This window comes from Conger conger, chromosome 14 (genome assembly GCF_963514075.1).
Source record: "Conger conger chromosome 14, fConCon1.1, whole genome shotgun sequence".
NCBI classification, from domain to species: Eukaryota; Metazoa; Chordata; class Actinopteri; order Anguilliformes; family Congridae; genus Conger; species Conger conger.
This window is the reverse complement of record NC_083773.1, coordinates 14,124,751-14,152,746: the sequence shown is the minus strand read 5'-3', so window position 1 is coordinate 14,152,746 and position 27,996 is coordinate 14,124,751. Positions and strand designations below refer to the sequence as shown.

The window sequence follows — 27,996 nt, the reverse complement described above, 5'->3', positions numbered from 1 at the left end:
TCAAAAAGAAAAACACTTTAATCTGCAGTAGTGTCTACATTGTGATTACAATATTTGTACCTCCGGCTCAATTTGCCGATGGTTCCGGGAGACCAGATAAGCGTTGCGTGTAGAAGTACATCAGTGGGAGTACATTATTCTTCTACAGGGAAACCTGCAAACAGTAGTTGACCACATGACCGTTAGGTGTTATAGCATTACAATAAAGACTTCACCCTTCATAGACAGATAAGAAGAACATTTCTCCTTAACGGTCACTTTTAGGCCTGGTGGGGAGATTCATCGCACTACAGATGCCTGGGGTTCCAGCTCCTGCACATGTAGGCGGAAACATCTTGACTCCCGACTCGCTTCAGCGTTTCGGATCAGAAACCTTGCACTGTGCTTTTTCTCGAGGCTCAGCCTTGATTGTCGCTCCTTTGCTCTCTCCTCACTCGTGTGAATGTGTATTTATTTCCCAAACTTGGGGAACACAGATAGAGGGCCTCTTGGTTGCATGTAAGCATTCGCCTAGTGGGCAGTGAGGCCGGAGTGTGCCCGCTCGTGACGAGATGAGAGCCGTTGTCTTGTGTCAGTCGGAGCAGCTGGGTGTAGCAGGAGGAAGATGAGTCCTCCGTATAGCACTGGAAAGCGTTGTTTCTCCTGTGTCCTTCCATTTGCACGCGGACACACACACACACACACACACGTGTGTGACCCCCCCTGGTGCTTACAGTACTTGCAGGGCAGACAGTGATGATCCTATACCTCCTTCTCTCCCTCGTTCACGACTGACGTCCTCTTCAGCTTCTCTTTCACTCTTATGAACTCTGGCGCGCTCCCCGTCTCCTCCTCCTGCCTCTCCTGTTCCCTTTCCAGCTGGAAGAAAAGAACAGTCATTTTCTGTCATTTAACTGTATTAAAGTGCAGGCAGGGTAGGCCCTATCTGTTATTTATTCTCTGCCCCTATAGCCATCTCATTTTACAGCAGAGCAAACATTTTCATACCCACCCACGCACTTTACAGAGAGATGTGGGATCACAGTGCAGAAAGGGTTCTGGCCGGGAGTAGAGCCACACAGGGAGACTGATATATAATTTTGAAAACTGACTGCCCTACGGAGTCTGCTGCACAGTCTTGCCACTGATTTCCACCTATGACATATATCATATACTCTTGTCCATATAGAGTGTCAACATCCCACCCATCTCATTCATGATACAGCCAAAGTGACCTGGTGTACCTATCCTGGTGGGCCTTGCTTGAAGATACAGAAGCACAGAAGGTCCATCTGAGGTTTTTCCCCTACCTCCACAATGCCCCCACCCCCACCCCTTAGCTACCACAGTACGAATGCCCCACACCTCCTCCAGTTTCTTGTGCCTCTTGAGGAGTTCCTGCTCCAGGGGGGAGATCTTCTTCCTTGCCTCGTCCTCCTCCTTTCGCTGCTTAATCATCTGCTCCCGTTTCCTCTGCTCCAGCACTCGCTGGAGCTCTGGTTTGTTCTCGACTCCCACACCCCTGTCGCCGTCGAGGAAACAGAAACGAAGAGAATAAAACGATGGTCAGGGCTGTGCCATGCATTGGCGTGTCAGTACTGACACAGAGAGAAGCACAGAGCTGTGATGTTACATTAATGCACACATTCAATTCCTTTACACAGAGAGGTTTACAAACACGCCAAAAGATGACGAGACCGTGGCAATGTTGTTGTTGTTGTTATAACTTCTCGCCATCAGAGGGCACTCTTGTCATTTTTATAGGAGGGTTATTAAAACAACAATACAGGTGATGTCCACAAATCGACAACCGCTTAATAACCACTATTACTTGACATGTTGTGTGTTTTTTAATTAGTGGTGTGTGTATTTTTTTTCATGCTTTATCTCAATGATTAAGGAGAGCAGTCTAGATTAAAACCTGGCAGGCGTATTTCATATGTAACCTGAAGGATAACTGCTATTCATCCTTTGGTTGGGTCTTAACAATGAGTTTAAAGCCCCGGACACACCAAACCGACGGTCAGCGTCGGAGCCCCCGGAGCCGTCGATGAGAGAGCTCTCACCGACGTTCGATGGCTCCGACGCCGATTCAACATGTTGAATCGGCGTCGGAGCCCTCCAAAACACGCCGACGGAGTGTCGGCGTGCGGGACACACCGGAAAGACTCGGCCGACAGGGCGCCACCGACGTCCGATGGCCGACCGTCGGTTTGGTGTGTCAGGGGCTTAACAGTGACTCAGGGAAAGTGATGAGTTTTCCATCGGAACTTCACCCATTATGGAAATCTAATTTTATCTTGTTGGATGTCATTTGAAAATGTAGGGAATTATTTGTTTGTATGTTCATAACACTACAATAATAGGCTACTAATCTCTTTTGATAAACTGAGACTGTTTGCTAAAACAGAAAACACTGCGGTCTGAAGTCTAGCCACCATACCATTATATATCTGGTAACTGGTGATTATAACTGGTCCTTTTAAGCAACAGGAAAATACCAAATGCTGAATCATTCATACACCCACAACTATGAGTTGGGTATTGTGTTTCTAATCATGATCCTTTGGCTTTGAATTTGAGCGACTTAATGCAATTTTTGTTGTATTAAACCTGGGGTAGGTGTTTTTTTTGGATAGTATTTGGTGAAATTCTCTTCACATTCTGACAGCTAGCAATAAACCAACTGCTCTGGGGAAAAAATCTGATATCTGTGACTGTCCCAGGACAGATTTTCTGGGACTTTTCATCGCTCCCGCTAGCATCCAATGAGGGCGGCTCTCAGCCAGGAGGCAGCCTTACCTGCCGATCAAAATTGTCCCCGAGAGGCTGACTGGAGAGGAGGGGGTGGGTTTTTTGCCGCTGTATACATTCAAAATCTTTCTTCTTTTGCCCAGATTCTGCTTGCGCCCAAAGATAGCCTACCCCAGCTCTAACAGTCAGCAGCAGGACAGCTCCGACGCTAAAGTGCTAACAGGAGCAGAGCGTAAATGCCAATGGGAGAGGAGGGGGGGCTGCTAAAGAAGGGAATGTTGCCAGTGACGCCGAGCGTCTCTCCGGTGGTTAATTAAATTAACACGGCGGCTGTTTTTCCTGGAGGTGGTGAAGTCACAGGTTTTACAAGGTGAGAAACAAAGGGAGTACTGAGGGACGCTGCTTAGGAAATCATGACAGTGTTTGTATTAATTTAGCCTTCATTGAGTAAAGATGAGAATAACAAACAAGGAGGAAACAAAAGCAATGAACTAATCTCAAAAACGGAAGCAGCCAGCTCCCATGTGCACAAATGTTTGCTTTAAACACAAAGAAAATGACGGCTTGCCTACATCAGCACTACATATCTTTTAGTCCGTCAAACTCCTGGTAAGTATTGATCCAGATTCCTCCACCAACCAATGAAATGAAATGCACGCACGGGTTTTTATTTCCATGACATTAGAACCCAAAGCATTTTTGTTCTTTTGTGCTTTCCCCAACCGTTGCCTCTCAGACATCAATGCCACTGGAGGACTGCTTTCTTTTAAAGCCCACTCTTATCTAAAAGGAGCAACAACAAGAGAGAGGCTACCAGCAGGTTATGACCCAATTCCTTTAGCCATCGCTTGCTTCCCGTGCCTGTTTTCTCTGCTCCCAAAATGCCTCCCACAGTTTCCCTCTGTGCCGAGTCCCACAGTGCCTCTAGTACAGCACCGTTCTCAGGGCCTAATGCCCCTCTTGATACCCACCTAATTGCAAGGATGGCGCTATGCCAGCCCTTTTCTGAGAACACCCCCCCTTCTCCTCCACTGAGGAGCTGGAAGTCTCCAGGCAATACCACCATTTAATTGGCATTAACAAGAGAGAGAGAGAGAGAGACTGGGTTGTTGTTTTGTTTGCTCAAGATGAACGTTCAGACTAATAGCTGAGTGAGTGATGTGTAATGATTGCTGTTGTGTTGATTCAGTTAGAGAACAGAAAAGGGGGGAGGTGAGGTCATTTATTTTTCCATACTTACGAGGTAACTTCAGTGTCAGCATTAGTGTTTTAATTTGCTTATTAGGAATTTTTCAAGTTTGGTCATGGCCCTCCCTTGGTTTTAGCCTTCCACATTTGCAAACTTTGAAGATTGTGTCCTGCTTTCACAATCAGCATTTTAGTTTGAGAGGTCTAGAGGCTCGATCCACAACTATCCTCAGTTGGGCAATTATAATGAAGGCTTTTGTGGATTAGTTGAGTAAATAAAAATAGCCGTATCACAGTTCTTTTCAGACTACTTATACATGTACTGTTTGCATATTTTTGTTTTTGCTTTGTAATTGTGGGTGTCCTTTGTCAGAGAGAACATGAAACTCAGTGCTGTCTGTGGGGTCCAGTGCTCAATATTCTGGGCCTTTCTCCCGCAGGGTAGTGACTGGCAGGGACTTCAGTGACTGACTTTCTCCCATAGGGTAGTGACTGGCAGGGGAAAAACCTTTGTAGGTCTGTGTTTCAAGTGTTTGAGTTCCTGCTGTGCTTCACAGGTGGGTAGAGTTCTTCGTCTTTGCGATCAATCCCACAAACATGCTGTCCATCATGGAGTATTGTTATGTGACGTTGCTGGGAAATAGTATATGACTAACCAGCCAGCCTTTCGACTGAGCAGAGTGGGTTAAAGTCTCAGCTCAGCAAAACGTAAGGGAAGCGTTTCAGTTTTGCCTTAGTTTTTATTGTTCATTTATTATTATTATTTAATTTATTTAAAATTCTGCTTTTATATTTTTGGGTTTTGTGGACATTTTGTCACATGTGAATTGGTCAAAAATACATGTGCCACATTTCTGCTAATTTACTGTCAAAGATTTACACGAGACATTGTGTAATTGCCTCTATTATTGTCAAGTTAATATTTTTTTCATAATGATTTGTTGATCATTCTATAAATTTGTATTATAACTTTCACATCTTGGGGTTGTAGTTCAGAGTTAGCATTTTGTTATCGTTGCAAATTACCAGTATGTAAATTAATTTGTAGAATCCTGCCTTGATACAGAGTCAACATACACATTTTTAATGTAGTATAGTATCACACACTTTCTTTGAAAGAAGTGTCACTAGATTAAGCGAAACAGCAACTGAGAAATCTTGATTTTAAACTGCTGACTGTGCTAAGGTTACCAGCTCATTCTCAATATGCTCCAAGGGGAGCCATTCAATTTTCCCTGCACAAATGCAGTGCAGTGTGTTATACAGTATTTCCCCTTTTCCTGGATTCAACTGAGAAGTTCTGGCTTAAAATTGGTGCATTTGAGGAAATAATGTATGTGACTGCTTACTTTTGGACTTGTATTGCTTCAGGATTGTATTACTTTAGGAAATGGCCGCTGTGTTGAAACCACTGAGTATAATGGCAGAGGGGTGCCAAGGCTGGGGAGAATGCTGAGTGGGACACATAGTATCTGAGTTTGTCACATACTTCTCACTTCTTATCGAGGCTTTTGGGAAGGGTAAGGGGTGTGAAAGTAAACAATGTTACAGACCTTGTTAAATACTTATCCCGAAAATGTCTTGGCTCTTATGTAGGCATACAATGCTGTTTTTTAGTCACTGGTGGAATATAGAAACCTGTTGTAAGAGCTATTATTCAAAATTTCACAAAGCGAGGTAGAAAGGCAGATTTTATGAAAACAGATTTTGTGGATGCCAGGCTATCCCTGGCACTGCTACAGTAACGGGGACATGCAGGCTGGGAGAGGGTGGGCATGCTTACCTTCTGTGGTTCATAAGCAGCTCTCTGTGAAGGTCCTGATGGCTTTTAGAGGCTTTCACTGGATTAAGGAGCTTTTTGGGCTTGATCAGATCATCGTCCCCTTCCATGTAATCTGGCTGAGCCGCATAGCTGGCTGCGGGGGGCCGCTCCCTGTGTGGGTCCTGCTGCAGGGCTCCGTAGGCGGAGGCTGAGGGGGAGAGGGGGGTGGGAGTGTTAGAGCTGAGGAGACAGACCCTAATGGCGTGTATGCAACACAATACTAATACTGCATCTTCTCCGGTTTGTATTTCATGCCGGTAAATCGTTCGAAATTGAGAGAGAGAGACAAGGAGAGAGAGAGAGCTCAATAAGATAAGAGTGGAATCTTCTGTCTTATTTGGAATTATGATTGCATTTGCTCTCCTTCTGTAAGTTCGAAGCCAAACTACTGCACCCAGAGATGTATGGACTTACTGTAATTCAGTCTGGATAAGAAACAGGAGCCTCTTACCTGATTTGATAAGATCATAAGAGAGAGAGAGAGATGAAAGGAAATAGAATGATCTGGACGTTTTAAATCCTTGCAGCTATCACCACTGAGAGAGGTTTTGAGACCATTTGGACTGCGGAAAATCACCAGCAACAAAACAAAAGAAAAACAAACCCTGAAGGGGTTGTGTGTCATGTGCGATGGTGCTGGGAAGTTGGACTGAGGGCCAGAAGGCCATAAGTTCAGGACTGAGGTGTGACTGCTATGGGCAGAAAGAAGTTCTGATGCGTGTTGGATATGGAGACCCCTTACACACACACACACACACACACACACATACACACACACACAGCCCATATGCTGCGCTGACTTCCCACCTAAATATACTGTACTATGGAAAGACAAACTCCCCTCACATTCTCAGACATTGAAAAAGCAGATGTTGTGTAAGGGCAGTGGAGAAATGACAGGTGAGAGGCAGCTATTCAGTCTGTTTGTGTTCTGCATTTGAGGAAATTCCTCACCATTTCCTCTACCCCTGTACCACACCACTTATCCTGTCGCAGCTGGTGTGCATGTGCTTACACTCTCCATGTAAACAGCATCTCAGGGTTCTGAGTCTCCTACATACCTGCTGTGCAAAAGCACTGAAAATACCACCTTCACAGGTATCATTTGACATGTCCCTCAAATGCAACTTAAAAATCAACTGAGAAATTGTCTGGCAGTTAAATTTTGTAGTTGGACTGGTAGAACTTCACCAAGCATAATTCAGTTCACTCAGGAGTGTTATATTCAGTAAGGTCATTGTACATCCAAACACACATTTCTGGGGTTTCATTCTCTCATACAATAGTAGCACTTTATGGAATTCTGCACTATAATATATCATAACTATGTTGACCTTTTTTTTTTTCTTTTTGCACCATTCTCTGTAAAGACTAGAGACTGTTGTGTGTGAAAATCACAGGAGATCAGCAGTTTCTGAGGCACTCAAACCACCCTGTCTGGCACCAACAATCCTTCCACGGTCAAAGTCACTTAGATAACATTTCTTCCCCATTCTGACGTTTGGTCTGAAAAACAACTGAACCTAACTTGCTGCCGCTTGATTGGCTGATTAAATATCGGTATTAACAAGCTGTACAGGTCTACCTAATAAAGTGATCACTGAGAATATATCACATTTCCGTATACTCCATTTCGATAAGGACCAATGTTTTCAAAGGAAGGGCGTGGCCCGTATTGCGCAGTGCTTGCCTATTGACTCCCACAGATTGGTGGGAGCATCGCTGCATCAGTCTGCTCTCAGGCCTGGCTCCTCGGCCAGTACCCAGGTGATTTGTATGGGTTTCAGGTTTCATATACGACCGGCCAGAGCCTGAACAATGTACCGTTTCTCAAGTGGAACCAAACCCTCCTCGGCTATTTAATATTTCAGAAATTGGCATTCTCCGTGTCAGCACCTCCTTATCGGCCGGGGGTCGGCAGGAAGACGTTGATGAACTGGGGAGGAAGAGGGAAGCAAGTGCCTTTGACCGCCCCCCCTCAGAACGGTGAACGAGCCACAGAGCCGTACAGCAGGTTAGCAGGTTTTACAGCCTGAGAGCCTGTTTGCAGTCTGCAGAAGTGGCTCGTCTGAAAGATGGCTGCACCCTGGCAGAAGACTAGCAGTGACTTAGCGTGTGGAGGCCGTTTGTTACCCAGGTGCTGTACCTGCCACACGGTCATGGCTGCGCCAGTGCCAGATGAAAAGGCCCTTTAATTTCGGAGAGGATTGTGCGGGCATAATTAATCGCTGCACGGAGTATCTCCTGTGCTGCGGAAAGACAGACAGGGAGAGTTTCATCTGGGCTGTCCGCGTGGAGTGCAGCCCCTGGGGGCATTATGAGGGCCAGGCCGGGAATGGCGGAAAAAACTTAATTACAGAGCCGGGCTAAAGTGAACTCCGTGAGGAATTGAGGTACTGGTGTCTGAAATCTGCTTTACTCCAACACTTCAATGTCCCTGAACAGTCCTCCCTGCTGCTAATGGAATGTGCTTGCTGTGAGCAGCACTATTAATCCCATGTGTTCGTATTAACACGCGCGCTTACAAGGCATGTTTGCGTGTATTCAGTGTATGCGTGCGTGCTTGTGTTTGTACGTCTAAGGTATGTATCTGTGCATGCATAAATGTTCATATCAGTAGCAAAATAGACAGAAGAGGTTATATCACTAGGCAAAATGTTATGCAAGACAAGTGGGCTCATTTCAGTTTGTTTGCTTTGGTTAAAAAAAAGTACACACAAGATTTGCAAAGAGGTTAATGATAAACGTGCACCAAGCACTGCACTGGAGAAATTACATCTGAGAGGTCCCTTTTGCTCCTGCATCATTTGCTTTAGGGTCATGCTATCTCTGTGTGCGCTGATTTTGTATCTGGTTACAGGGGTTCAGACATTGACAGGACATATTGCAATTGTGCAAGACTGCCCCTGAAAGCTTCTTTTGGACCATTGGAGATAGTTGTTTCTTGGAGTGGAATAGAAGATTGCAAAATAAAATAGTAGCTTCACATCACATTACACTTCACTTACATCTAGAAAGAGGAAATGTTGTCAGTCAGAATGGGCACAGTGCCTTTTATCTAACAGCTCTCTCCTATGACTGGCTTCCATTTCAGGTGTGCTTCATTGTAGAAGGTGAATTTAGACACCAAGCTTCCTGTCAAGAAAATACTCATCCTGTCTCACATTCTGTTCTAGCTCTTTCAAAAATGCCAGGTACCAACAAAATGTCACCTACAGTGCTCCCAAATGTGCGGGACTGAAAGGGCCTGCAGGTGGAAATGTACAGTCGCTGTATGCATTCTCAAAAGCAAAGTGTCTGTGGAAATGGTGAGTGCCTGGCAGTGACCTGCTTACTACCCATAACCCTACCTCGCTGAGTGCCCCCGCTGTAAAGGAAAATGTGTTACCCAGTCTCTTTGGGACTCACCCCGGGCCTTTCACCCACCTGCGCCCTGTGCAGCCACCTACCTCTGTTCAACCTGCTCAGCTATCTCAGCTACGGCCAGTCTACAGTCTAGTGTCCAAGGTGCTTGACCGGGACTTGGAAGGTTGTTGGTTCAAGCTCCAGTTTAGCCACAATAAGATCAGCTGTTGGGCTTTGAGGGAGCAAGGCCCTTAACCCCACATTGCTCTAGGGGGGGTTGGCCTCTGCTTAGTCTAGTCAACTGTACGTCGCTTTGGATAAATAGAACATTACAGTTATTTCAGCGATATAACTGTCATGTATTTCACTGGCTTTCCCCTGAACGTGGCGAGCTCATACCAGGCTGGTGCAGCTCCTGCAGCTCATACAGTAATGCTCCTTGGTGGTGACTACATACGGTGCTGTGAGTGTCCCCAGAGTCCTCCTTCCTTAACACTTTGCAGTTTGATGCAGTGCCCCTTTGATCAGGGCCACGGGTGACATCATTTCTGGAAGGCTAATGATTCCATTGCTGTCGCGTCTCATGACCCCACACTTTAAAAGTTCTCCCGAGTGAAAGAGCTTGTATACAGACAGAACACTGGCTGTCGCCATGGCAATGTTAGCTGCCACAGAGGATGCCCAGCTCTCTCCAGTCTCCCATGAGGCAGGGTGGGAGAATTATTTTCCCACAATACATTGTGAATGCCACCCTTCATCCCTAGCATGAAATTCCTCCCGAGAGTTCAGCAGGGCATTATCATAAAAAAGCAGCCTGAAATAAGCACACAAAACACAATACCATGCCAATGCCATGGTATTGTCAGGACAGAAGCTGAGTTGAGCAATATAGATAAATAAATAAATAATAATTTTAACAAAAAAATATAAATGCTTTTTTAAGTCGTACATATAAGTGAAGTGTGTGGAAAATGTCCAGTTCCTAATTTCCTAATTGGTCTGCAATACATATGTAGTATTATTGTGTATACTATTATAAGAACGCTGTGCTAATGAGTCTGTTCATTTGACATTAAAGTGATCTGGAATTCTGGATTATATGTAAAACACTCTTGGCAGTGCTAGTACTGTACAGAAATGCTTAATACGGGCTTCTAGAATAAAAGTCTAGAGTAGATGTTTGCTTAAGAAGAGTCCAGCTCAGGCATTTGTGTTGCTGACATCACGTCCTCTGATAGCTGTTTAAACAAACTGAACACACAGTTTATTGCCTTCACTGACATGATTGACCATATCATAGACAGAGGAATTCAGTTCCTTTTCTATCCTGAAAACCATCAGAGATGGTTGGAGATATTACTTTCAAAGCTATAAAACAAATTATATTACAGTAAATAGAACAATTAATTCCTTCTACTGGTTACGAAAAGTGAAGCTGCCAGTAGATATTTTACGTTTTGTTGATATACTATAATTGTTTTCTTTAAAGAACACAATCTTGACTGCTTTTTTAAAAAGTAGTCATTTCTTTTTGCATTTATGGGAACTTGATATGGGTACTTTTTCAAAAAGAATCAAAAAGTTGCTTTCTCTGTACACGCACACCATCAGGTGCGTTGTGCAGTGTTTGAAGGTCAGCTGCCACCATGTGCTTTCTGAAAGAATGTATGAACAGAGATAACTGCACAGGCAGGTGCCATGTGCCATGTAAGCCATTTAATATGGAATAACATGATGTGTAATTGTAGAATGCATATAAATGTTAATACATATACATATATATGTTAATCCTCTTGGGGTTGATGCCGTCAGCAGAAAGCTTAAGGGCTTCTGATGTGAGATCTTGGAGGCTCAAATTTTGGCTCACAAAAACCCCTAAATATTATATCTGTGGCTATGCCAGCATGGTGCATGTTGGGTAATGAAAGACACACCCGTGTGTCACACTGTCCCACCAATCAATCGACCTGCTGGACCCTGAGACTACTCAACAAACCCCTCCCCCCCTTTCCTCCACTGTAAAATAACAGACAGGCTTTTAATGACCACTGCATTACTCTCTGACATATGGAAGTATAGATGCAGCATTTGCAACCCACCATACAGTGGATGTGTACACACAGCTCTATTTACAATAGCGCACCTTACAACATTATCTCAGCAGACAGACCCCTCAAAATCTCACTGCTTCCAGACAACAACAAACAATAAAAACAATTGTCAATAGCCTCTTTATACTGTGCAATTCCACCACGCAGTTCATAAAACTCACCAAAAAATCTCTCAAAACTTGTGAACGCCACAGCATTTCTGAACACCCCCCCCCCCCCCCCCCCCCTTTTCCACCTGTCCCACCCGCCCCCACCCCCCAGTGAAACAGAAGCCCCTTACCTGACTTGACCAGCATGCTGTGTCCCCCCAGCTCCCTGGCGGGGCTGAAGCCGTGTGTGACTCTCTGAGTCATGGCTCTATGACTCCTCAGCCCCTGTAACTCTGCCGTGGGTGCTCAGAGCCCTACATGGCTTTTGGGACAGTGCGCTGCCCGGGTGCTCCACTCCTTTAAACATGCTTGCCTCCTGAGCTAGAGTAAACAGTCACATGACCAGGCCAGTCCGAGGCCCGCCTCTCCCTCGCCCTCCCTCCCTCCCTCCCTCCACTCTGGGCATGCTCACTGATCCACTGGGGTCCACTGGCTGGATTAACAGCAAGCTTAAACTCCCTCAGCTAATGTTCATATTAACCATAAGTCATCTGAACATTTTCATTGTTAGCAATATGCTGTGTACAGAAAGCATGGGAGAAGAGGCTTTTTAGCGCTCTCAGGAAAACATGAGAAATCTCCCCTGGTCTTTGTTGCGTTTGTGTTTTTAGATATACATCAGACCATGGAGCTGTCCGTGATTAGATGCCACCTTTCCAATAAATGATTTGGTCTGTTTAATGGGCGCAGATCGATAACACAATCTCTCACACATCTCGCCTTCTAAAGCGAAGCACCGTTGCAGCGTAGATGTTCGGAGCACAATCTGATTTATGTTTCTGTGTGCTTCACATAATGTTCTCAATGTCCCGCACTGATGGATACCAGTGCGCGTTTGGGAGCCACAGCTGAAGTGTGGGCACATTTTCTGTTTGTTAGTGCACCAGCAATTTGTCAGTGTGTGAATTAATAATTGATAGAAAGCTGGGTGAAGTCATACCCCTGGTTCGAATTGGGAGATATTGGAAAGTTATTGCTCATCTTGCACCGGACTGATGCCCTGAAAAGCATCTTGCAGAGCTGCCTACAGTATGATGTAAATAGACTGCAGAGGCGCTGTATTGCTGGTCTACGTTATGCCAAGCCTTTGACTGAAGTGATGTTGACTCTCTTCTTTAGTGTGCCACACAATCTCTGAACCAGGCTGAACCTTTCAACTGAAATCATTGCCCAGTTCTATGGTATCCAGACTTTGATAATGTATTATTTTCTTACATTCACAGTGGTGCTACTTGGTGCTGGCATTTTACTACTAAGGATCTCTTCAGTCAACATTTTCATTCCGTAGTGCTCGGGGTCGACTCTAAGATAGTTTTCAGAAAGGTCATGGCACTGCATTCTGACATGCTACACGATGTGAGGTTATTCAGACAGAAGCGGAGCCTGTGGGGACGTGTGTGTGGGGACAGAAGGTCAGTTGGGCCTGAGAGTGGCACTGGGAGGAATGATAATGCCGCAGTGTGCTCTGGTGCTTCTGTTCTGCATTGTTCTCTCAGGGCTGAAAGATGAGAGCAGACTTACCCGAGCCATTCAGGTGATTTCCTTTTCCCTCACTTGACTGCTCAAGGCTGTATGCTTTCTGCTGCAACAAGAAAGACAAGAAGAAAACATTACATGTTGACAAAACGGTTCCTTTGTGCCAACACGGTCGCCCGTTGATTGATTTCGCGCAGTGTGGAACTGACGGAGTTAACGGCACGGCGGTGGAAAAGGAAGGCTGAACAGCCGGCATGGAAACTCTGCCGCCAAGCCGTCCCCCTCCGCCCCTCCATCCTCTCCTCCTCCTTCTCTGGTGCTCTGCTCCACTGCCTGTTTCCCCATGCTGCATCCACACAGTGCAAGAGCTTTCCAGGGGGAATTCAAAGAGGTCTTTTGGACGTCTTCATGAGAGTGTGAAAGGATATTGTGTTGCCGTGCTTGGTTGCTAGGAGAGGCCTGCTCAGGCTTGGTGCTGTGACAAGGCCCATACTGTCTGCCCCCCCCCCCTCTTTCCTATCCCCGAAATTACTTGGCGGGGGTTGGGTGGGGGGCGGGGGTATTTCTTTGAATCGATTGGAGGTCTGTGAGGAGAATGTGATGAAGTTCATAGACTAGCGAGTGCGGAGAAGGGCGGCATTCAATGAATGGGTCTTTCTCTGTGGATTAGCTTAAGGTCACTTTGGCCTCCGCGCTGAGACGTGGTGTTCCCAAATTTTGCCCGGCTGAAAAATAAAGATTTGACATTCTCTGCATGTACTGATGTGTGCAGCACAGAAGGGTGTACGTGCTTTTCACAGAAAAAATCCAGACGCACGATGTCCTTTGTTAAGCCATGTTTTGAATGGTATTCATTGCCACGGTACTCCGAGGATAGAGCTTGTTTATATGTTTTACTGAGCTGAGTAAAATGGTAATTACTGAGATTTGGTGTAAAGTGTTACCCTGAATGTAAATGGGATTTATTTTTCTCTGATATTGCATAAAACCATCCAAAGCAGTATTGTGATCAACAGAGGCTGGCTAAGAGGGTATAAGCACGAAAGCCTGCATTACTTACAATGAAGTCAAGTTTTAAATGAGCTTAAGTGGAATACAAGTCCATCTACATTTAGAGCTACTCAGGCTTACACATCAATGCTTATGCCATGGAAATAAACTGACACCGGTCAACCTTTGAGCTGATTCTCTGCCCATGAATGGAATAGAAATTTCCTTCATACTTATAGGCCTTAATTTCTGTACCGTGTACACTTGTCAGAATTTTTTATTCACTATATTTCAATTTTAAGGTTCATGGTGAAATGCATAGTCCAGATTTCATTTTTTCTGGAATTGTTCCTCTGGAACATTTACAGTAAATTCATCCAGGAGGGCAATGCAGGCCACGTCCAAAAACAATCTACTAGCGTTAGACCCGAGAGGCTAACTTTATGACCTACAGCAACACGCAATATTGTTTTTCAAGGTGAAGTGCATGCCGTTGGCTCTCCCCAGTGTCTTGTTACTAGCAGTGGTCACCTGACCTCTCCAATCTGGACACTGCCGATCTCCCTCATGTTTTATTAACCCACCGGGAAAGTATGTCTCTGCATCCAACACTGCGCTGGCGATATTACACCCCTAATAAGTTGTGGACAAAAAGGTTTTTTATAGATTTTGACCTCAGCCAGGCACTCCAGTTTCAAATGCGGCTCTCGGGTTTCCCAGACGACACAGACAATTAGTGGAGGCTGAGGAAGGGGGGGCGAGCCCATGCTAATTACCCACAAGCCCCAGCAAAGTGATCACTGCTCAGCCATTTGTGTTTATGGTGAAGTCAGATGAGTTCCATAATGTTTGGGACAAAGACAATTTTGATTTGGCTCTGTATTTCACAATTTTATGTTTGAAATCAATTCACATGTGGTAAAAGTGCAGATTCTCAGCTTTTAAAGGCTGTAATATCTACACTGTGAAACCAAAGTGTAATAAAAAAAATACCCTTAATTGAAAGCTGAGAATGTGCTTTTTAACCACATTAACCATTTGATTGAAAATATAAAATTGCGGAGTGCAGAGCCTAATCAAGAAAAACTATGTCTTTGTCCCAAACATTATGGAGCTTACTGTAGATGCATGTTGACCATCAGCAGTGTAGGATTCTGGAGACATTTTTAAAATCATTGTACTTTTCTAATGCATTTGCACTTAACCCATGAAATGCATGAATTCTCTCATTGCTTTGAGAAAGTTTATATCCTGGCACATGCACAGGTAGACACCAACGTATGCTGAAGTATATGACCCCTGCCTGGAGACAGCAGAATTGCCCTTTTGGCTGTGGGTTTTTATTTTGTGCTGGTGCCCTTTAGACTCGCGATCGTTCCCCCCATTAAAACACCTGGCATACAGAGCTGGCATGACTCCTGATTGTAAGTCATCTCTTGCCGAGGCTGAATATTAGGTAAAGTACAGTATATACACTCAGTTTTGACAGATCCCCTCCAGGAAGGTTAAAAATATCCAGAGACTCAGGATGTGACATTTAACAGACATCTTTAAAAGTCTACCATCAGACACGGAGCGCTTGTAAACTACAAAGTGTTCCGTTTCAGCCGACCGTATCTAAAGAGCAGAACAGGCACTTTTGTACCAAGTCTCTCTGTTTCCAACTGTTCCACCACATGACAAATGCCCAAGGTACAGTATAAATCCCAGAATTGCTGTTATACTTTGTGTGGGCTGTGAGCGAAATGGCCTTTTTTGTCTTTGCATTCTTATTGCTGTTCATTGCTTATTTATGAAATGAGAAATTCATGCTTTAAAAGGCTATACCACAAGTGCAATATAACCTGATATTATTCAAAGATATACTGTAAGGAATGTACATTTTATATATAATGTATGCTTAAATATACAGCACAGTGGCAGAGTGGTTAGCATTTTTGCCTTTTGTCCGGGCCCTCTCTGTATGGAGATTCCATGTTCTCGCTGCACTTGCTGGGGTTTCCTCTGGGTTCTCTGCTTTCCTACCACATAAAAATACATACAGTATATGTCAGGTTGGGTATACTCCTGCCATTGCCCTTGACCAAGGCATTGGCCTTGTAGCCTAGGCCTTTTGGCCTTAAAATTGTGTACTTAAAATGTATTAGTTTGGGACAACAGAATATAATCTAAATATATTTAAGTGCCATTAGTAAGGTACCGTGGCGGCACGGATGGTGCAGTGGGTAGCACTGCCGCCTCACAGCTAGGAGGTCCTGGGTTCGAATCCCCGTCGGCCGGGGCCTCTCTGTGCGGAGTTTGCATGTTCTCCCCGTGTCTGCGTGGGTTTCCTCCGGGTACTCCGGTTTCCTCCCACAGTCCAAAGACATGCACGTTAGGCTGATTGGAGAGTCTAAATTGCCCGTAGGTATGAGTGTGTGAGTGAATGGTGTGTGTGCCCTGAGATAGACTGGCGACCTGTCCAGGGTGTATTCCTGCCTTTCGCCCAATGTATGCTGGGATAGGCTCCAGCCCCCCTGCAACCCTGTTCAGGATAAGCGGGTTAAGATAATGGATGGATGGATGGATAGTAAGGTACCACTAAATACATTTGGAATACATGTCGGTATACCTAAACTATGTTTTAAACGTATTTCAAGAAGTTGTGTCTTAGAAGTATATAATTATGTCCCCTTTAGTGCAGCTCAGGTTGTTCAAATTCAGCATTTAACAGCATGCTTAAATGCATTTAAGGTATATTTCAACATTAGGCTACATAAATATAATCTAAATACATTTAAGTTGTATTAAGATGTTATGAAATAATGCATTTAATTGTAGACTTAAGTATGTAGAAATGTCTACACTCAAAGTATATTTTTTATACTAAGTACACTTGAATGCAATTATTTGCCTGGGTGCTTATTGGCTCTCTCTCGACAGTAACTGCTGGAGGATGTTGTGGTGTTTGGGAGAAGATAATATTTATATTAAAATATTTATTTAGCCTTTAACAAGTATTAAACTAGTCATAACCTTTGTGTATTTTTTTTTTTTTTTACAAACTTAAATAATGGTTGCAATGTTTATTATGTTGGGAGTGCCAGAGTGTGTTCAGCAGTTTGATACTTTATTTTCCCTCATTATTATTATAATTATTTTTTTAACTGAATTTTTATTTTAATTAAACTGAATTTAATTTAACCATTGCATTAATTTAACAAAAGCATTCATTGTAATTATAGCAAAGGATTAAAGTTAAGGCCTGTTGAATAATTCCAATGACATCACTGATGGACTGAAAGACTGGGCATTTTGAGTAACACTGCCATCTAATGGACTTGGAAACGTGAACTACTATTCTAATTAAAATGTATCTAATTTATTTTTACATCTGCAGCCTTGATAACAAAGACAATATACAATTGGAATTAGTTTTATCCCTTAATAATACAGTTTTACATTTACAACTGATATACACACGAGTTGAATATTTAATTAGATTGTAAATCATATTTTTGAATTCATTCATTTGGCAATCAATCACACATGGTTTTACTTTGGCAAAATGACTAAACAGACCTGTGTTTATAATTCCGTATTCACCAGGCATTATGAAAAATGCAATGTTTAAAGGTCCCAATGTTTTGTTTTGGGTCCTGATATCCTTAAGAAGACATTTCAGTATCTATATATAGTTTGACATGTCCATTCTCCAGTGCCTCTCATCAGCTTTAACAAGAACAGACCGTTTCAGTGGCTGTGTCTTTAAGGCTCATTAATATCAACAAACATCTGTTCTGATTGGCTGGTTAGTTCCAACAAACTGGACGGCATCTGTGCCGTGCACTTTTCCGGCTACAAGGTGAGCCTTCTCTGGGGCAGTCTAGGAGAGGACATCTGTGAATTACCCTGTTGTCTTATGCCAGCATTGTTGTCCAAAGATTGGCTTTGCCCTCTTCATAGTGATCTCAGTGTAGGGGTTAACTAAGCCAGATTGAGTCTCCTGCCAGTGATCAACTCCCTTCAACAGACTGGGCAACATGTCTTAAAAAAGAGCATATGGTATAGCCAACTTGTCCATATATAGACAGGTCATACACATTATACCTCTACATAATGTGCGCAATGGAATTCATTTTATGACAAGAAACTTTACTTATTATTAGCTATGAGTTTAATTCAATGTGGCAGATGATTTAATGAGAGAAAATAAGTCTTGAATGTGGTGTGGTGTGACCATGCAGTCAGGCATGTTTGTCTTGTTACGTTCAGAAGCATCTGTTCAATGGGACCATATGGAGGTAGGATTAAACACTGAGAGCTACACTAAGCATTTCACCCAACAGCAATACTGAAAAAAGGGAGGGGGGGGGGGGGGTGTTAGAGTGGGATTACTTGTTAGCGTTATCCAACAGCAGTCAAGCCAAATATTTTTCATGAGAAGTTTAAGCAAATAGCTAATTCTGTAATAAATTAAGCCAGGAACAGGTATGTGCGCATTAACTAGAAACAGTAAGTGACAACTGACGTGTTCCTGCTCCACGAGTGCGCAGGAATTTTAATGAGGACATATCTGAGCACGCAACCGGGCGCCATCTGCTTCTGCGAGCGTGCAGCTGGGCGCAGTCACGCTGCGGGCGTACGGGAAGGCTGCCGGCCGTGTGACAGTGCGCTGGCAGGTGGACTCTGGCTGGGGTTCAGATCTTTTTCTCCCTCTAACTCCAGCTCCGCGGTGCCTCTGCACCGGCTGGGTGCTGCAGCTGGACCACCGCCCTCCCCACGAAGGGTCAGACCCGGCCAGCCGGCAGCGTGTTCGCTTCCCCCCGACAGCTCTGCGGGAACCTGCTCTGTTCTGGAACATCGTCCATCTAGGTTGAACGCTTCATAAGCCGCCTGCAAACACGTTAATTGGCGCAGTTGATAGAAATAAGATGTGTTGTTTAATGCACACTGATCTGCCCACTTGCCATTGCAATTTCTTTTGGGCAAAGCCTAAACATTATAATGATATCTAGCTAAGTTTTATTTATTTTAATATTTATGGTAATAAAAAATACATACTTTTGTAAATCAACAGTATACTATACAGTTCAATCAAAAATGTACAAAGAGTACGCTTAATTATCTTTACAGTCTTATTGTAAACTATGGTTAGCAGGACATATGCCGGATTTACTTATTTAGAGGAGTTATTTTGCTATACGTGTTGAGTTTTTTTGGTAATTCAGTCCAGCATATTGAGGTCAAATCCTGCAGCTGCCCAAAATGTTGCTTTCTACAAATGTTACTTTCGTTGATATGCTACTTATTTCACAAAACATTTGGGCAACTTCCTCTGCCTTGTCATTTACTGAACCTAATATAGTAATTTTTTAGGTAAAATTGCAGTGTATGGACAGCACATTCTTCTCTTTATTAAAATTCATATCAATCATGTCTATGTGTTTGCACCGCCTCATAGCAGCAACACAATGGGGCTTTGTTTCGGGATTGTTTTATAAAGTAATATTTCTCCACTGGACAGAGTAACCCATGAGTATGAGACTACAAACTTATTTCTTGTCTGACAGACGTGACTGCATTATTTTTTCTTCTCCCCTGATAAAATATGTTCGTAAAATTTGCTGTACAAACGATATCGGCTAGAGGAGGCAGCAGCAAACTCCCAGAATCCCCTGATCCGGATCAGTGAGGCAGGAGGCTAATGAGAGTATCGCACATGCTTCGCTGTTACAGTCTGTGATGGATTAGCTCAAAACTGATATCTTCCGTAAGATTGACTGTCTTTCCTCCAATCCCTGCTCTGAAATTGAATCAAGGAAACCTGATATCGAAGCTGAAGTGTGCGATGACATAGCCGAGCTGGAGGTTGCAGTTAGCATGCTAACAACCCAGGTTAAACACCTTGACAACAAATGCGACGGTCTTGAGAGGAGATTGCGGGAGGAACAACGCGTGTACTGGAGGGAATTGATTGCCCTAGCTCGACTGGGTTTCTTGCTCAGTTATTCCAAGATTTACTTGGCCTGGATGAAAAAAACACTGCTATCCGAGTCCACCACACCCTACACAGCAGACCAAGGATGGAAAGCCTCCACAGCCTTTTGTTATCAGAATACACTTCCACATCCGCAGCCATCAATGGTCAGAAGCGTCCCCTCTCATTTCCCAGGGACGACGGTTTTCCGTCTCCAGTGATTACACAGATATTACACTGATGGCAGGAAAATTGGTTCTAAATATATCATCTGGGCGAGGCTACTATACTGTACTGTATGCCTACTATTTGCTGATCGACATGCCAAGGGAACCCCTTGAGTCCCTCATCATTTGCTATATTTATCACGATAGAGCCCCTCGGCACAGCGTTTCACTCTAACTCCCTTATCAGAGCCATAATCCTACATGGAAATAAACAAGAGCTTTCTCTGTATGCTGATGGCCTGATGTGATAGCCCCTCTGTCCCAAATGCCTTTGCTACCCCTGAATCTTTTCAACACAGGCTTTCTCCCATACCTAAATGACGGGGCGTTTTTCATGGGATTTAGTGATATACATTGGCAATACCTTTGTTTCAATTGAACAATTATCGGAAAAGTTTTCTCTTCCCACACCCAGACATCACTTTTTTTTACTTCTACAAATCCAGAGTTATGAGCTTTAGCAGAAATCCTCAATTCCCCTCCGTCAATAATGATACACGGCTAGATGTGTTTCTCACACCACAATAAGATTCACTCCCTAGCTTAACCTCCTTACACAACACACAGGCACTGTGGTAGGCAGAGCTGGAAGAGGAAACTCAGTGGGAGGGCGCTCTGCAATGAGTATATGTAATACTTCATCCATTTGTGCCAGACACGATCTTATTCAGTGTAAAATTGTGTTCACTGTACCAAAGCAAGGTTGTCTAAAATCTACAATGATTGTGATAGATGTAGTCAATCCCATGTTAATGGGAAATTCCACTGCAAAACAACATTAGCCTCATTTAACAGATTAAGGTCTAACTTAAGTCGTCTCTCTTAGTGGCTGGCCAAAGAAATCTCTGCACTGAAAATAGTGGCTGGGGCAGGAGTGAATTTGGTAGAGATATGTGGTACTTCATAATGACATACACTTCTACCCTTGCTTTTTGAAAGTGAAGGGGGAATTTCTCTCACCCTCATGTTGTGGTAGCTATTAAAAATGCTTATCTCATCTAACAACTGTAAAGACATTACATTACCTTAATGGCATTTTGGCAGATGCTCTTATCCAGAGCGACGACAGTTGATTAGACTAAGCAGGAGACAATCCTCTCCTGGGGCATTGCTGGGTTAAGGGCCTTGCTCAAGGGCCCAACGGCTGTGCAGATCCTATTGTGGCTACACCAGGGATTGAACCCCCGACCTTGTGTGTCCCAGTCATTTACCTTAACCACTACGCAACAGGCTGCCCCTGTAGAGACAATACACATACAGACATACTGGAAATAAGCATACTTACAACTAGATCTAATATTTAAATTGTGGTTAAACAGACTATTAAGATTAAGCTCATTTTATTGTTTTTATAGCCTCCTTTAGAAATGTAACTGCCCAATTCTACGTGATGGTCTCCTCACATATTGTGCAATAAATATAATTCAATTCTTGAGACAAAAGCTTCCTAAAATGTACTTTATTGTTTTAGTTAAAAGACTCAGTAGAGTCCCTGCTTGCCATTGCTTTGAAAAGTAACATCCTCTGCATTTAATTTTTTCTGTATTTAGGAAGGAAACAACCGTCTGATAAATGTCTTGTAGAGTAATTATGTTACTGAGCTGGAGGACTAATTCTTATAGAGTATTTCTGGGGAGGGGGGGTACAGAGATGTTTTTCAAACAGTACAGTAATGAATAATTTAATCTGCTTTTAACAGAATGCCAAATATGTCCAGCGAGGGTATATTGAGCAAGCGGGTTTGAAAACATTCTGGAGAGTTTGGGGCAGTGGAAAATGCTACAGAACATTTATCAGCCTGTGGATCTAAACAAACAAGCTGAATATAGAGACTTTTTTTCAAGGGGAGGGGGCTTCCAGTCACTAATGGAGCGAAACCGTATCCTTCACCTCCACGGCAACAACAAGCTCTCAGAGCTCTCTTTGAGGAGTGCCTGAATGTCCCTCTCTTTCCCAGGCTCTCCGACAGCAGCTCCGATTACTCGGCCACCAGGGACTGCTGCACCACATCACAAACCCGAGCTTCCCAGGGATCTAACTCCTCCGATTCTGATCGATACTTTCCATGTGCCATGTTGATTTCCCCCCTATTATTCCTGGAACTGGCTGTAGATCTGTTCAGAGCATTCCCACACATCTCATGGGCTGTTGTCATTCCAACATCGTGGGTCAACTCGGTTAACATCTCACATGATACCTCGGTGGCTCCGGCAAAATCTGTGCCTCTTACTGAATCCATTTTCTTCCCTTGTATGTCCCAACAGAAAATCTCACTCTCAGTCAGGACCAAAACTGACCCCAAGAGTTCATTTATTGTGTGGACTGACGTAATGCGTTCTCAGACCTTTCCCAGTGGTGATGCCACTGGCTTTGTGGAGTGGAATGCGTTATGATTGTGGTCATATTGATCGAGGTGGATGGTGCTCTTATGGACGCAGTGCACTGGGGAGCATATCAACACTTTCAGGCCTGCTATTCATTCCACATCTACTCTGTCTATGCACCTCCAGACATAACAACGTTTGCTTTTGTTTGATGTCTGGGTTGTGCGTGTCTGCGTGCGTCCATTCGTCTGTGTGTGCGTGGGTGTGTGAAAAGTCCTGAAAAAAGTATTTGTAAATTTGTTTTCTTTTGAAAGGTAAAATTTGGCCCCCTGTGTCTTGTGTGTTTAGGCGTATGTCTTTACTCTAGTCATTTCAGCCACAAACGAACATGGAGGTGATGTGTTGTGGGTCTGCTTGTCTGCAAGGGCAGTGTATTAGCTGTCTAAATGATCTGTGACTCAGCGAGATATAAGCGTTGCTTATATTTTGCCTTAATGCCTTACTGAGTTAACATATTGGAGGTAGTTTTATTTCAAAAGTACCAGTCACATTCAACATATGCAGTAACACGTTCAGATGGTACATTGCTTTAAGCCTTATAACATTTTTGCCAGCTTTTGGAATATACTGTGAGGGGACTTTGTTTTACTGCTGTACAAAGCCATTTGTTTTTCATTTTTCCTGGAGGGATGTTGCTTGCTGCACTGGGACCCAGCCTGCCTTGCACTGTTCTATTAGAAAAAGATCAACTTGGAGCAGAACCGAGCTTCCAAAAACACAACTCAGGGCACTTAGCCCATCCTGTGTCCCCACTGTTTACCGATCTGCTGATCATAAACAACAGTGCAGAGCCACTGTTCTGCCCCAGTTCTCTGCATAACGCAGTTGCAGTCAGTACATTACAGTCATTACAAACTTGCAAACTGCTTGCAAAATGTTTCTGTTTCTTTTGAGTAGTGATGCATTGTGCATGCAGGCCTTGTTGTTGCAGATGTTTTCTGTGTTGATGACTTAACTATGTATATCACAAATGTGTAAAAAAGAGAAAATGGGTGTTTTTATTTCCAGTCTCTGATATTGGAGGGGCCTTTGATGGCAATATTGAAAATATAGCTTATTGTTATCACCCCTCTGTCCTTGAAGTATTTTTAGCCTGTCCAAGGAATACTTTTTTGCTTGGAAAATCTCAAACTCATGTGCTGGAGGGCTGCAGTGTCTGCAGGTTTTTGTGATTTCCTTTCCATCAACAGCCAGCTGAGGTCTTGAGAACAAGGTGTGTGATGCTAAGCTAATAATAAGTATTTAACAGCCTGCACATTTTCAAAATCATTGATTGATATGTGGATCAATTACATTGCTCTCCATGGCTCTCCACTGGCTAGGGAGCCTGTACGAATGCTCTCACACAGCCCAGCTATCATAAACTAATAAAATGTTTTAATATTAACAATGGCATATGATAAAATATCCAACTATCAAATTTAATCTAGACTGTGTCAGTAATGACTGAGTGGGGTGGTGTATAATTGCCGTTGCCCATTGAAGGAGGTTATTATGCCACAGGGTAATCCCGCACTTCAGTGCTCAGTAACAACCCCCTGTGCTCATTTGGGATGCCAATGAACTGCCGGTGCAAGCTGTAGTGTAGTTACAAGTATATTATCCAGTACAGTGTCCAAATAAAAACGGGAGGACGTGATGTCATAATAGCTGTATTGACTTCTCCTGGCAGCTGCACTTCATTTCCATACGAATCCATACCTTAACGGGGCCCTTAAATCTTTGTTAGCCCCGGAAGTGACATGTTTTTAAGGTAGGCCTTAGTGCTCGCCGTATTACCTAGTCGCACGGTGGGGTAATACCTCTGCTCCCACCTCTCAGGCGACATCACACCTCTGTGGAAGCCTGCTCATCACTGTTTCAGTGTGACAAGGTGTCCCCCTGCAGTCTAGCTGGCACCTCGCTGGTTCTGTGAAGCTGGGTACCGCGCTACCGAGGTGGATTAAATACAACCGTGAGTCATTGGCTTGGTCGTGTGAACGGAGCCGCTGATTCGCCAGCCCCCGCTATGATGTCGGCATCAGTGCGGAAAGCCATAAACACCCTCGCTAACAGCAGTTGGCTCTGTTAATCATGAAGCTCAAATGCCACGCATCCATCTTCACTTCATGTTTGTTTAGTATAAATCACATTCAGCATTTCCTCCCTTACCTTACTGTGTCATTGCCTCCAACTTCTCTAAGTGTGTTGGAAGGGACTTGTTTATTTCCTGCACATGCAACTGTTTTTGCCAAATGAACTTCAATCAACACCGAGAACAAGTGTTTGTTATACCCCCAAAAAATACAGCCCTGTCATTTATTACAATTGCAATTATTCATTTCATACACAATTTTGTATCCCACACATGAAATAAATTTAGTTGCCTCTCCCCTGTCCTATATTGTCCAGACATATACTGTTCCACCATTAGTCAGTGTTTTGGGGAGTCAGTCTCTGGTGTGAACAGTGACCAGGGAGGGTAGGCCAGCTCCTTAGCGCCAGAATTCAGCAGGTGGTCTGATGCGGTTCGATATGAAAGAGGGGTCCAAAGTGTCTTCTGAACCATTGAGAGGCAGAGCTCCATGCTTAGCTGCCAGTGTGCAGGGCCCTGAGGCAGAGACACTAGGGCTTGCCACCGGGGAGACGTGAAGAGCCTAAGGCAGCGGCTCAGGATGTCTCCTGCTGTCATACACAGAGCCAGGGCTGATTCCGTGAGGAATGTCTACTTCCAGTGACAGCCCACTACACACAGATGAAGTGACCCAGTGGGAGAATCGCATGGCAGACGCGTTGGCAATAGACTGCAGGATGACAAAAGCAACCAGTGTTTACAATCTCCCCCTCCCTCAAGAGGTTTCCTTAGCGATGTGTTTTCCCCAGACACATCCATCAACACTTGCGGCTCCAAAGTTAAATTAATTTGCAGAAGAAGTAATTATTTTCAACGGTTCATTGGATAATTCGTAGAGGATTTTCTCTGATTGCCTTAATCTTTCTCAATAGGTCTTTGGCACAGGAGACTTTAACTCATCTTGACATCCCATAAAGCAGTGGGGCAATCATGTCTAAACAGAAACGCTTTGCCACAAATAGAGTCCTTAACTTTCTAATAGAGAAACGAGAACCCAAGTAGAATATATCCCTATTCTCTCTGTCCTCTCTCCGACTCAAGCCAAATCAGAATGCCATGGTGTAATCTATTCATCTGCCACTGATCTTTACAGTTTATCAATGGGCTGTAAGCTGAGTGCAGTGGTTTAATACCCTGCAAATGCATGCTCACCCAGAAGAATGGATTATGCAGGAAGTCTCCACAGACTCCAGAGACCTGAAATATCAAGTTAATCATGCCTGTTATTTCTTTTGTGAACTGTGGGCTATTATGTGATCTGATATTGATTTTAAAAATGAGAGGAAACATATTATTCAAAAACGATTTTTTTCCAGAAGGGAGTAACAGATTAACACAGATGTGTGAAGATTTTTTCTCATCTTTATTTTTTATTTGGATTCAAAAGAACAAAGAAGGCAGGCATTCCTGACATTTATCTAAGCACCCAATTTAAGAAAGGGAAGTTGAAAGCCAAATAGTTTTTTCTTCCCCATGGCTTCTCTTTCAGCGTGAAAGAAAGTCTTGTATTGGGAGAATTGGTACCGGCACAGCAAGGTCCGGACGGACTATTCACTCAATGCCAACATGGGCCCGGAAGCTGGCTGAGGGGCTGAAACTGACGTGTGGTGATATTTCCAGCATGCTACACTTCTCCAGTCCCCCTGTCCTTTCCATTTATTTTGGAAACTCCACACATTCCTGACTTTATTAAACCCTTTGAGTATGTAAACCACCTGAGTGCTCCCCTAACATAATGTGTGACGTTGAAATAGCATAGCTGCGTTATTACAGGGTCTGAAGTCTGGTTGAGCAGCTGTAAATGGAATATTGTACCGCATTGTTTTAGTGTGTAGAAGTCCAAAAAGCCACTTCAAGTGCTCTGATCTCCTGTGCAGGTGGTCAGGACACAAAAGCCATTCTTGCCAATTAATCCATATTAGGATGCTATTTTAGGAATTTACAGTCATGGTTGTCAGGGAGAAACAAGACAGACCGATGAATGAGCATATCATCTATCTCATAGAGTTTGGGAGAATATGATCCCTCATATTGCTATTATTCTCCATGGAGATATAGAGAAAGCTCTTCCTCGTGCTTCTCTTAATCCCATGGAACTTTGTCATACTCAGCTGTCATCTGCACTCTTGTTGACCTCTGACTCCTGGGGAACACCCTCAAGCTCCACCCTCGATAGGCACGACCGGTCCCATTGCTCAAATATTTGTGAACACACCCACTGGCACACTGGTTTCTGACAGGGTTTCCCAACTGAAACACGAACAATTTGGTTTCTGGTTAATAAGAAACCACTGAAGTATTGTATGATACTGTCTTTCAGCATGCCTTTTAGAAAATCTACAATGAAAACAGATTGTGAAACATTGAAACTGCAGAACAACGGGGCTTCTTATTCAGTTCAAACCAGTACGTCAAATACATAAAAATCTGAAATGCCAAGTGACTCCGTATGCCTGTGTGACAGCTTAGTTAATGTAATATTACCACTTCTACTAAAACATTAATGTAAAAATGTGCGATAATACAAAATTCAGCTCCACTTTTGCTGTTATTTGAAACAACAATATGAATGATATTTCTGGTCTTACTTCATTGGAATACAATTTTTAGTAAACACCAGAAAGTGGGACAATACTGTGTTTTATATAACAGTTTTACATCATCGACTGGTTCAAACATGTAAGCCAATCACCCGGCTGTTTATGTCAGTTTGGCACATTGGGAAAACACCAGACACACTTGTAGGGTAGGCTCAGTAGTTTCTTGTATGCTAAGGATGTAAACCTGCATGCCATGACCATAAGTCCCACGACACAAAATTAAGAATAAAATTCCATTTGAAATCTCTTACTTTCTTTCCGATGGATGCTCCCATGGTTATCAGCGTACAGTGCAGCCTCGCAGAAAGTAGTCGGTGTTGGTTGAGCTTGCGCCCTGTCCTGGTGCCGTTCCAGGACACGGCCGTAGGTAGGTGCGGCCGTCCACCCTGGCACTTTTGAGGGTGGGTGGAGTGCTCAGCTCCTCACAGCCCCTTGCACACTAATGGCAGGAGGCTACTCCAAGGGGCTAAGCCAGCCAGATTTTTAAGAAGCAATCGACGGAATCTTCCGGAATTGGACAATAATCCATAGTGTCCGGAAGGGAACCCTTGTCAGAGCGAGGTCCAGCAGCCCAGCCGGAGAGATAGAAGGAGAGAAAGAGAGCGAGCGAAAGAGCGATCACCTATTACTGTAGCCCGGAACAGACCCTTTGGCAGCCACCTGTTCATATCTGGCTCCCCACTCTTGGAGGCTTAAAGACGGGAGGGGAGATTAAGGTAATTGCTGTTGACAGAGCAGGATGCCTGAGGGAGAGTATGGCCGGTGTCTCAGGCAGCTGTGCCCGTCGGCCCTCTCTCTCCAGAAGGGATGGGCAGCGCTATCGGCGGGCCGGGCAGGCGGGGTGTGGCACCTCCGTGATGTGGCCTCCTCAGGGTGGACCGCACGGACGCATGGCAGGC

The 27,996-nt window shown here is 43.9% G+C and overlaps 1 protein-coding gene across 3 annotated transcripts; it reads right to left on the bottom strand.

Moving 5' to 3' along the window:
• Positions 1-27,996, bottom strand: si:ch211-236d3.4 (protein FAM107B). Of its 3 annotated transcripts, none has more exons than XM_061219988.1 (5): positions 27,349-27,996; positions 12,870-12,930; positions 5,705-5,891; positions 1,345-1,501; positions 1-858 (listed from the first exon to the last, which is right to left on the bottom strand). In XM_061219988.1, exons 1-5 carry the CDS (start codon positions 27,370-27,372, stop codon positions 742-744), a joined length of 546 nt encoding a protein of 181 aa, XP_061075972.1. In that variant the 5' UTR covers positions 27,373-27,996; the 3' UTR covers positions 1-741. The 3 variants fall into 3 exon arrangements, with proteins under 3 accessions (XP_061075972.1, XP_061075973.1, XP_061075974.1); XM_061219989.1 differs by having other exon boundaries at positions 12,870-12,927; XM_061219990.1 differs by lacking the exons at positions 12,870-12,930; positions 27,349-27,996 and adding an exon at positions 11,480-11,652.